The sequence below is a fragment of the Centruroides vittatus genome, unplaced genomic scaffold (genome assembly GCF_030686945.1).
Source record: "Centruroides vittatus isolate TY-2023 unplaced genomic scaffold, ASM3068694v2 contig_329, whole genome shotgun sequence".
Lineage (NCBI taxonomy): Eukaryota > Metazoa > Arthropoda > Arachnida > Scorpiones > Buthidae > Centruroides > Centruroides vittatus.
This window is the reverse complement of record NW_027122113.1, coordinates 132,714-145,265: the sequence shown is the minus strand read 5'-3', so window position 1 is coordinate 145,265 and position 12,552 is coordinate 132,714. Positions and strand designations below refer to the sequence as shown.

At 27.2% G+C, this 12,552-nt stretch overlaps 1 protein-coding gene across 9 annotated transcripts in view; it reads left to right on the top strand.

Moving 5' to 3' along the window:
- Positions 1–12,552, top strand: part of LOC136973724 (poly(rC)-binding protein 3-like) — a 206,847-nt gene that overhangs the window by 129,714 nt on the left and 64,581 nt on the right. For all 9 annotated transcript variants that reach the window (XR_010880543.1, XM_067268470.1, XM_067268468.1 and 6 more), the window contains one exon: positions 353–509. Coding sequence is in view for 8 of the 9 variants with exons in the window: in XM_067268470.1 (XP_067124571.1) it covers positions 353–509 (157 nt within the window). In the remaining variant the exon portion in view is untranslated. The remainder of the gene's footprint in view (positions 1–352; positions 510–12,552) is intronic.

Genomic DNA, 12,552 nt, shown 5'->3' with positions numbered 1-12,552 from the left:
TGTTTACTTACTGTCTAATAATTTTGTCAGTTTGTAATGTTGCTAGATAAATGATATATTTTAAATAATGCTTCTTGTTTATGTATTGGGAAGGGTTTTATGATTTTATAAATTTAAAATTAGATTAAATTTTAAATTGTAAAGTTTAATACATAAATAAAATTTTAAAGTTTAATATAAAAGTAAATTAATAAATTTTTCAATTTTAATAAAATTAAAAATAAATTCTAATAATGTTCAGAGTAATGCTAAAGACTTAAAGTTTTAAAAGAATTAACTTTTTACTATTAATGAAAAATTAAATTAAGAAAAATGTAATAAGTAATATTAATAATAATTTCTTTTTTCTTAGCCTTGGCCACATTGGCAGCTACCAGTAGTCTGCGTCCCGGCACTGCAGCAGCTGCTGCTTTAGCAAGTGCAACAACAACAACAACAGAAATGACGATACCTAATGATCTGATTGGCTGTGTTATTGGAAAAGGTGGTGCTAAAATAAATGAAATTAGGTGTGTTTATTACATTAATAATTTTAAATTTTATGATAATTTAATAAGTTCTTGGTAATATTGGTGTTAATTTAATTGTGAATATTTTATAAGTTAGAAAATAACTGTCTAAAAATTCAGATTGTTCACAACTGGTTATAGTCATTCCATTGAGAAGACACAAAACTGTGAAAAATCATAATTGATTAATTTTTAGATGTAGTGTTAAATTATCTCCTATAAAATTCTTTATTATAGTTATCATCAACAATATTTCTTTCAAATATTATTACTAATTTGTGAAATCTGTGAAGTGCCCTCTATTGTACTTCTAACACTACTGTGTTTTCTGGCAAACACAGTAATCTTGATTTTACTTTTCTGTGTGTTTGTGGAACGTGTGCAAGTGGCTACATATGGGGACGAATGTGGTCAGATGGAGGAGGGAAAGTTAGAGATACAGGGAGTATCTGGAAATAACGCACTCCACTATGCATTTAACAATAATTAACAACAATTTATTTAACAAAACAACTTTACAAGAGTGAAACTTAAATAGAAGAGTATAGTTATAATTGCATAGGGTAGAGAGAGAGTTTACAAATTTGGATGCATGTTGGTCAATACCTGGATCAGTGGAATCTGCTTGGCCGAAGTGAATCGTCTTGACAAAGGAGTGCTGGTTTGGGTAGGTCTGGACTCCTTGATGGTACAGTCTGCAATCAAATGTTTGCTGTGAGGTCCTACTAAGGTCTGGTGAACGGCTAGAGGTTGAAGGGATCAGTGTGGATCATGACTAGAATACACTCACATGAAAGAAGGTTTATCAGTGAACTCTGTGTGTAGTCATCTATCCTTTACCCTTTTATTTGGGATCCTCTTCCTGGTATTCCAATGTCCATTTTTGGTGAAGTTGCCTGTTGCTCCAATCTGTGATTTTGTCTCTATTTCTCTGATGAATAGTTATTCGGAAGCTGTGTTACTCATGGAGGACGTTACAATCCATAGGAAAAGTTCTGAAGTTTTTGGATGGTATCTATGACATGGAATCTTTTCTGTTGTAGTTTTAGTGAAATAAAATTCATAAATTCAAAAAAAATTAAATCAGATGAATTTTAATCAAATAACTTGCATAGCCCAGATTCTCACAAATTTGACTGATAACAAAAATTAAAACTATTTATAAATTTCTATTCTATAAATTGTATTAGTTTACTAACTAGTTTAGTAACTTAGGGGCAGTTTGCACAAGTTACCATTTAAACTACAGAAAAACTATATGTAGAATATATTAAACCTTGTCATTAATCTAAACAATAAATTATGCTTGTTGCATGGACTATTTGAATTGGCAGATAGCTATTGATCAATTAGTTGAAAAATTCTTACTGTACGGCTTACATTACCAAGAACCCTGTAAACAAGATGGAGGAACAAAAACTGAGAAAGCAAAAGTGTGATGATTGGAGTGTCTAGGAAAACACTGATTTAGCATATACGGTTGAAATATTTGAATATATCCTATCTACTTTATGACGAGAAATGTTATACTACTATGAAATATAAAATATGGCCACAGTAAACATAAGCAGTTGCTTATTTTTAAATCAAATTGGCCTTTAAATTTATAATTGTTATACAATATCACAGGTTAAACTACTCAAACTGAGTATACATAAAAAAACACTATATATAAAATATATATACTTTTTTATTGCTGGATATTGGTTATATATGCAGTGTTTATTTACAATATTACAGGATCTGTCCTTATATTTTAAAAAATATTTTTTTGTGATTAGGATTAACATACCATATATTTCTGTGGATAAGATGACCTTCAGATAAGACGAGGTATAAATTTTCGGCAAAGTTTTATAGTTTTAGCATATATCTGTCCTATAAGATGACCCCCAAACTATCAATGGCCTATGAATTTAGTTTAGATCAGCGATCATTATCTGGATAATAATACTGTATAGCGTATACGGAATTATGTCCTATTTGTAATTTTTCAAATGAACAAATTTTATTTTCTGCCTTGCTATTGTTGCAAACATTTGCACTGATTCAGGCATTCGGGTAATGACCTTGACTATTCACAAAAACGTTGTATGGGTTATTCTATTTTGTGGACATGCCCTACTCTCTACTAGTAAATAATTACAGTTTGTCCGTATTTTTATAATGGTTTTAATTTATATAAATTTCAATCTAACTTTTTGTATCTGTCCTATAAGACGAGTCCGGATTTTGGGAGCCTTTTTTTATGATTCAACTATCGTCTTATCTGTGGAAATATACAGTATTTAAATAAGTAAATGTTGTTATCCACATTGGAATCAGAGGTGATGAAACCATATTGTTTCTTAGCTAATCTACAGAATAAATTTTAGCATTCCTAAATTGGTTGATTAATGTAGCCAGAGTTTATCTCAACAGTTTACACTTGTGAAGTGCATTTAACCTTGAGATTAAAACTTTTGCCACTGGTCCTTAGATTTGTTTTAATTTAATTGGAAAATGCATAAGTGAAAGTTTGTTATTCTCTGGATACTTTTGAATGTTATTTCATTAATTAATATTGTATGGTAACAAAATTGTTACCGAAGAATAAATTATATAGAAATGATAATACACTTAAGTTTCAATTTACATAGTACTTGAATTACATGATTTCAGTTTAATACAGTCAAAAAATTGTGTTAAAATTTTATTTTATATAATAGATTTCAGTTTAACATGGTATTTAAAATATTTTTCAATATTTTAAATTTTAAAATTAAGTATTTTCATTGATAAGATTAATGTTAAGGTCGTGAATATTTATTATGATGATGCAATAGCATTGCCAATACTTCCAAAATATACATTCAGAGAAACTGTATTTTTTTTTTGTACTTTGTCACAACTTTGCACCACAGGCATTAAACTCAACTTGCTATCACCGAATTTATAGAATATTAAATAGAAATAAAAAACAAACCTAGATGATGATCTCAAAAAATCCTTTAACATCTTCACTAATTAATTAGAAAATAAACTGGTATTGAAGAAGTTAGTAATAAAATGGACATAAAATTTTTAATTAAAACGGAAGAGGAAAATTGTTTCTTTATCAAAAAGTGAAAAAGACACACAATGAAATTTCATTTTTATTCTTTCTATATTGTTAATAAAAAATATGAAACCTATCCCTCCATTTCTCATATAAATATTAGTTTTGATTTTTACACTATTTGATGTTACATGAAACTAATTACTGTGTAAATTGAAGATTAGGTATAATTGTATTTGGCTATTAATACCTAAATTATTTAAATTTGAAGTATTAATTCAATAATAATTAATTACAGTAAGTTCTCATATTGAATTTTTTCTTTAAATAATTTAATGAAGTTGTTGCTTGAATATCTGAATCTTATGAAAACATTTTTCTATTTATTCAGATTAATATCTTTTGAAATCATATACACTAATATTATACAATATATGCACTTTTGATAATGAACTTTTACATGTAATTATAATGGAAACTTTTTCATTCATTTATTTAAGCAGTTATCTTAGTGATCTGTTTTCAGAAGACTTTATCTTCTTTGATGTTAATTTTTATGTATAATTCAGATATATATTAATTTAATAATCAGTATATGAAAAATTTTAATCTTTCAATTAATATTATGCTGACTTTGGAATTTCATAATTTAAATAATTACTGGTATGTAAATTAAGTAACCAAATATTCCTTTGATATTTTCATCCTATTAAAACCTGCCTGCTTTAACAGTATATTTTTATATTGATACATGTTTGTTGTTAATGTTATTTTTATACTATCTACTTTCCTTTTCTTAATTATGTTTAGTTTATCATCACATCATCATAAACTGCAGTCTTAGTTAAAAAATTTTTAAGGTTAAGAGAAGTTTTCCATAAAATGAAATCAAATTGACATCTTATTATCTGCAGATAACTTTTTCATATTATTACAAATATAATTAAAGAAGAAAAATAAACTAAATTAAAAAGTTGTCCAAAAATATTGAGTCAAGAAAAATAATTTGTATTTGATTCCATAAATTACAAATATTTGACTTACAGTAGAGCATTGATTATCCGACTCAATTTGGGACTGAGGTTGGTCAGATAACTGAAAAAACGGATAACTGAAAAGTATGAAAAAATACATTATTAATATAGTGTATTAGTATATTAGTATATCCCATGTAATAAGCATATTAGTATATCGCTATTAACCTACTTCGTGTTGAATTTTCATCGATGTTAAGCCTAACAATTTTTTTTAAAAATAATAATCATTGTTAAATTATTTCTTTATTTTGCACAAAATAAATACAGAAGTAAAGAGAAAATAGAAAATTAAGCCTGGTTTAAATACTGGCCTCCCTTTCATGGTTGAGCCAGTGTTTCGAGCTAAAACACGCAAAAATTTAACAAAAAATAATATTAAAGTAGCCAACACATAGCCAAATATTGTAGTGCCATATCACTAGCGGATATTTGAATTTGCCGACTAGAACGCAGTTAGTTAACCAATGTGATAGTTGATCGGGGGTCGGATAATCGATGCTCTACTGTATTTATAAACTAGTAGCCCTGGACGCCCCCTAGTGGGTGTTCTAGCAGCAGCAGTGTCATTCTGTGGTATAAATAATAAATTCCTATTACAAATAAAAATAATAATATACTGAATTTCTCATGGCGTATCCTACTAAAACGCGGTCAAAAATGCAAAAAACATCTAAAATAGTACAGTAGAAGCTGAGTTCTTTTCAGGGTAATCCTTAACCCTCTTCCCCATGGAGGGAATTTTAAAAAATTCTTTCTTAATGTGCATTCTCATGGTATATCCTACTAAAATGCAGTCAAAAATGCAAAAAACTGCATTTATTGTTATTTTAATATTGTTATACAAAAAACCAAATTTATTGTTAATTTAAATAATAGCTAGGGGTGCCCCTAGTGACCGTTCTAGGCATACCATTATAGATAAACTAACACATGATCAATGGCTTATATTATTAAATTCATTATTAATATTTTATTTATTTAATTAAAATTTTTAATTTATGTTTTTAAAGTAAAATGCAAAATTAGTTAATTGTATTTATAATTTGTTTTTTTAAATTAATTGAAAAAAGTTACATGCTAATAAAATTTTTCTAAATCATTTTTGATATGTGGTATAATATTTCTAGTTCATATCATTAAAAATTCACTCATTTTGTCATTTATTTTGTTTCATATAATATATTAGAATTAGAATCTTGTCATTATATATTAAGTTTACAGAAGCATCTTAATAAAATATGACAATGTACACCTATCCCTCGTTTTACACGGTACTTCTTTTACACGTTTTTGCTTTTACACGGTTTAAAAAATAAATGTAGAAAATAAACTGGCTATGATCAAAAGGAACAATTTTTAACTCTAATCTACATCTATATTCCAATCCACCTTAATTATATGTTATAGTTGACATTTAGGATACTAGGTGACAGTTTTATTTGAATCCGTCAAATAGTAACCGATAAACCGATATAGGGTACTCCCCATATGTATGAAGTTGCATTCATTGCACATAGTTTTAAACCAGAAAATTTAAATTTTTCATATTCATAAGTAACAAACGATTACATTATTTTTAATTACATTTTTTACATTACATTCTATTACATTACACAATTACATTACATTTTTATGAATCTTTCAGATTTTATTTTTTGTTCCTTTGTACTTTGTATTTAATTAATAAAAGAATATTTTTTTTTTTTGCCTTTCAATATTTTTGTTTGATTTATGTACAGTACCTTTAAAAAATTGAAAAAGTTCATAATTAATAAACAACAAAATTATGCGTTTTTTGCATACTTTTCGATTTACACAGTTTTACATTCAAAAAGATACAAATTTGATTTACACGTTTTTCTCAGGAACCTATCTTCCGTGTAAATCGAGGGATAGGTGTACTTTGATTAGGTTATACAATATTTGGCTATGTCACACAATAATAACTAACAAAAGATTTTTTTCATTGTTGTTTCATGACTCTGTCTATAGTTGTATGAGGCAAACAAATAGTATCTTTAATTAGTGTTGTACTTTAAGATCAAGAACTAGATGATTTGGAATTATATTTAAATCATAAGGAAATATTAACGTCAAAGGAATAAGAAGATAGGAAACTCTGAGAAATAACTGAAATATTAAAACAATCAAATTAAAACAAAAAAGTACTAAATACTCTAGTGTAATTTTAGGTTATTTATATCTAGTGATGAGAATTTTGATACATATATAATCATTCAAAATAATTGTCTTTATATTTGCCATTATTTCAGAGATTTAAAATTTTATTAATAACAATGTAAATTCATATCAGTAACATTGGTGTGTCATTGAGCAATTTCAAATAATTTGTTGCAAGTCAAATCAAATATTTTTTTGGGAAATAAATCAAATGTTCTAATATAATGCATGTTTGCTAATTTTTTACAAACTGGAACAATATCAAGATTATTTAAACTAAGTAATGCATATTAATGTTATTATTAATATATAATTGTAAAACTTTAACTATATATATAGTTAGCTGATGAGGGATTCTTGTACCTAAAATGCATTCTTACCTAAATTTGAAAGTGATTATTAAAGACTAATTTTTTTGTAAAAGATCTGGTCTTTGTTTTCTGTTGGCCTTGTTGTGATAAGCCCTCCAAATTGTTAAATCCTATTAGGCTATCTAATATATATGTAATACAGTTTTATAAATACATTTCAGCTCCAAAAAGCAATTAGATTCAGTCAGATTATTTAAAGCTATATAAATTGTAATTTAAAAAGAAAAAAAAAGCATATTATAAATTATCTTTTTATTCATATCTTTGCATATTTGAACAATTTAATAATGTTAACATGTTAATTGAACAATTTAAAATTAATTTTTAATTATATAAATGTTAATAAGATGGTGGCAGCACTATTTATCTTTATATCAAATTATAATTATAATTTAATTAGAAATTTAGCATATTAATAGTCCAAAACAAAACAGCTGAATTTGGTTTACTTGGTATAATTTGGGCTTTAGTTTTATCACATATATACCATTACAATAAAATTACAGGAGCTATAAACAAAAGCATGAAATATGTATATATGTATGAAGAGCTCATTTCCAAAACAAGTTCAGTCCAAAAGTGTTGATAATGAATTTCATCCACAGATGCTTTGCTTCTAGACTAAGCAGTCAAATGGGAGAAACAGGCATAGAAACATTTCAAAAAGAGTTCAGTGTGGTGGAGAGAAAGATATCACATTATCCCTGATCTTTGTGAAAAAAATTTAGTCTTTATAATTTTCATTAATAATTAATGGGATTTATTAAATTAGGAAACAATGGATATGTATGAAATATACACAAACTAGCAGACCTGGCCACACGTTGTGGCTCAAAATGTATCTATTATAAATGTATAACACTTCCCCGTGGGGGAATTTAAAAAAATTCCTTCTTAGTATACATTCTGTTGACATACCCTATTAAAACACAATCAAAAACACAAAAAATCTCATCTAAAATAGTATAAAAGAAGCGGAGTTTTTCATGGTAAGTAGTGTTACCACCCGTCCGGTTTTCACCCAGACAGTCCGAGAAGTGACTCACTGTTTGGGTGAACTATTAATTTTGTTCGGGAATTTCGTAGAAATTGTGAAATTACGATGAAACAAAGTTCTTGCAAATATTATTATAAATTTACACCATTTGAACAATGAAAGACATCACACTCACTGAAACTCATCCGCCATTCCACCATGTTACTCTGTTTATGCTGACGTGTGACGCGTGACCTGCCTGTCGACCTTTTTTTTTTCTTTTTGCTTGTATGTTAGTCTCCTTGTTATGCTCCTATGCAAGTCCCTAGTCCCTAACTGTAACTGATTTAGAACCAGCATGATGATGGCCTGTTAATCAGGCTGAAAACGTTTGTTTTTCAATTATATATTTTTCTCAGCAACAAATTAAGGTGTTTTATTCTTATGCACATTATTCTTTGCATTGTAAAATAACATTGCGCATGTGTCAGGAACTTCTGTTCGAACAAACCTCATCTGCAGTCTGGGTCAGCGATTTTGTAAAGGTGGCAACACTAATGGTAAGTTTTAATCCTGTCCCTCTCCTCCACGGGGGGAATATCGAAAAATCCGTTTTTAGTGTATATTTCGTGACGTACCGTATTGAAACGCAATCAAAAACGCAAAAAAACCGCATCTAAGATAGTATAAATAGAAGCTGAGTTCTTCAGGTAAGCCTTAATCTTGTCCATCTCCCCTAGTGGGGGGGAATTTCGACATGTATATTATATAAAAACACATGCGTATTCAAATGCAACGTTGTGTCAAAATTTCAAAGGAATCAGTAGGAACAAATGAACATTACATTTTTTATTTATATAGACAGATAGATGATCTGCTTTAGTTCATCCTCACAGAAAAGCATAATGCCTCACAGAAAAGCAAACTTAGGTTGTCGGAGTTAGCGCCATCTGTTGGACATAAAAGCCTTAATCCTAGATGATATCTTTTAATTTATATGAATGTTTAATGGAATAATATACAGCCTATGTCCACCCTGAAGGTCCATTCTAAATATTGGTGAAAGAATTTTTGAAATCGGATGAATAGTTTCGGAGATTACCTGTTACATCCAAACTTACAAACATTTCTTCTTTATAATATTAGTATAGATTAGGAAAATATATGAATATTCCAATAAATCAAAAAGTATACAAATTTTTAACAAAAGAAATAAATTTTTATTAAAAATTCATTTATTTACCTTTTAAATTTTATCAAATTTGGTTTAAAATATAAAGAAACATTAAAAATGAGCAATAAAATAAGTTCACATCCTAAATAGGTTTCATGGAAATGAAACAATGTAATAATTAAACCAAATAAAGCAGATAATTTGCATGAAAATAAGTTCAGTCCATAAACTTAAGTTTCAATTTTAATCAGAACAAGTTTTCTATCTTAATAATATACTCCCTGCAGATTCTATATTTTGTATTTACAGTTAATAGAGATCTACAAAACAACCTACAAATCACAATACAGAACACAAGTATGCTTCTTGTTAGTTTTTGCTCTCTTGGAAACTTTGCAAAATAAACTGAACTTATTTTAGGAATGAGATCTTCAAGTATATATCATGCTGTTGTGTTCTTTATTTATATAATTGTACAAATATGAAATGCATTCCACTTTTCAAGACATAATAGTTAAATTCAAAAACTTATATAAAACAGTTTTCAGTTTTCCACAGAAAGTTTCTTTATTATTATTTTATATGTGCGAAATATATACTTTTCAAGTATAGTAAAACCTGGGTTCAACTAATACTCTTGAGACAAAAAACTTTGTCTACTTAACTTAAGTATTCATTAAAAACTTTCTCTACATTTTACAATACCTAGTGTTTTTAATAAACAATATATGATTTTGTTTTGTAAATAATATGTAATAAGAGTCAAAGAATTATCAAAAGTACAAGGCTGGTTTTTGCAATAATTAATTAACATAATTTGACACTAAAAGTGTTAAGTGCCATTCTGTACTAAATTTAATATGTAGAAATTAATGGTTGATTAATTTAGAGAAATGTAGAAGAAAAGATTTGGAATGGAGTGGTACTCAAAACTGCAAATTCTGCATTCTAGGCAAGTGACATTACTGATCATACTATTTAAGCTTCTCAAGCAGAATGTTTTTCAATCTTACTAACACATGATTCGTTGACTCATTCTGCTTCTGTTGTTCTTGCTTTTGCAAAAAATCTCTTGAGTTACTTAATATTTTCATTTTATTATGCAAGAGGGAAATACTGGTGTCAATCTACTAAAGCCTGATGCAAAGAGTGTCAGACTGCTATCTAAAAATGAAACTTTTAGCTCTTTTTTTTTTTAACTTATTTTATTGATATTGATTTTATTGTTATGCAGGGGATGGAAACCTTTTGTCTTACTCAGACTTTTCCAATTGTAATTAAAATAAAATAAATAACTAAAAAATTTGACAAGTTTAAAGACAAAGAAATTCTGTGAAATAATGATATCAAAGATAAGTATATATTTAAACTAATATTTATTGGAAGCATGTAATTCATTTTATCTTCACTTAACAGAAGTTTTGGAGAATAACAAGAGTAGGAAATTTTTGTTCATTGTCTGTAGAAGGCAGCGTCATCTTAATAAAGATAAAAAAATATATTACCAGTTCTACTTCTTTGTCAGAACAGGACATTTTATCCACTAAGTAGAGTCTTCTTCTAAATTCAGGTTTCACTGGATGTCTATATTCTTCTCTTAAAAAATCCTTAATACAAAACAAATATAAAATATGTTTTTAAAACCATCATTAAAATGTACAGTATGTTATATTTGTTTCATATGAAAAATGTTTTATTTGGAAAGTGTTTTAAAGAACCTAAAGATCTTAACATACTAAAGTATTTTAGTTTGATGAAAAGATCACAATGTAAATAATAAACATTTCATATATTTTTATATATTGAAGAGGTATATACTTAGATATATTTGAAAGGCATATCAGGTAACAAAAGTATAATAAAGGAATCTCTTCTCTGTAAAACTGAAAATTGTAAATTATTTTATCAAAGTTTTTGAATTTACAGAAGTAGAAGTTACTCAATGTTTAATCTATCAAATGAATAATTTTTATACAATAGTTAGGTTAATATATACAAATTAGAAATATAATTCAAAACAAGTATTTTTAATGTATTTAAAAACATTATCAAATTCAAATTTATTTTATTTCAAAAGGAAATCATTCTTAAATTTCTTTTAAAATATGAAATTTGTTATTCATGTACTGTACAATATGTATTTTAAACTTACAGCAAATTACAGCATAGAAATAACCATAAATCTAATTAATTTTATCTAAATAACTACACTTCCAAATTTTATTTAATTATAAGTTTTTTTTTGCATAAAAATAAGTTATATATTAGATATAAGCAAAATTACCATGTTACAATAAGTTAAATAATATGTTTTTAACACATTCAATTAAGTTATCCTTGTAAGAATGAGTTGATTATTTTAGATATTGTTTTAAACAATAAATTAAATACCTTTTTTGTTTATTATAATAAATAAAAATAATAAATTTTATTTTTTTTTTACAAAAGGTATTTGAAAAGTCAATAATGCTAATATGTGTCATTGATACTTTGGGCAAAGAAAAATTTTCAAAATTATAACAAGCAGTCATTTATTGTGATGTCACAATGCTGGCTGCAATTTTTAATCATCATTTAATTTAAAAAAAGTCATGTGACTTTCAGTCCTGACTGGAAGTTCATATATAGTTAATTGGGATCTTCAGTCCCTAAGCTTTCCAAATCTGGCCTATATTTTAGTGGTGTTTTGTCCCTGTACATCATACTTCTCCTGATAACAAAACAAGTCACACTTGTCAACTAACTCCTTACCTGAAAAAATTTTGAATTGAGATCACATGACTTCTGGTTTAGAACAGAAGTTTGTATATAGTTAATTGAGGCTTCTGGCCCTAAGCTAGCCCTTTTCCACATCGGTCTTGATTTTCATCCATCTTACTCCATTCTTGAGACTAATGAAGAATGGGCAGACAATGGCGGTGAAAATGTACAGTACAGTTCTGCAATGTTTGTTTGTATTGCACAAATTATTAATCATCTTTTTAATTGAGCTGCAGTTTTTAATGGGAAATGAATGATTGCATTAATATAATGAATTTATAAGAATTTATAAGAATAATGAATTTATTTTACTAGGATTAAATACAGCAATAAAGCACATATAATTCACACTAGTGTATACATCATAGAAAATTCTTAGAATGAAAATAAAACCTTCAAATTATCTACATAATTATATATCCTCTGCCTCCAGAGTGGCTATCTCAAACATTAAGATGTAGCCTTTTCTGTTTCAAATCTGCAGTTTATTAGAAATTCTTGTAGCTA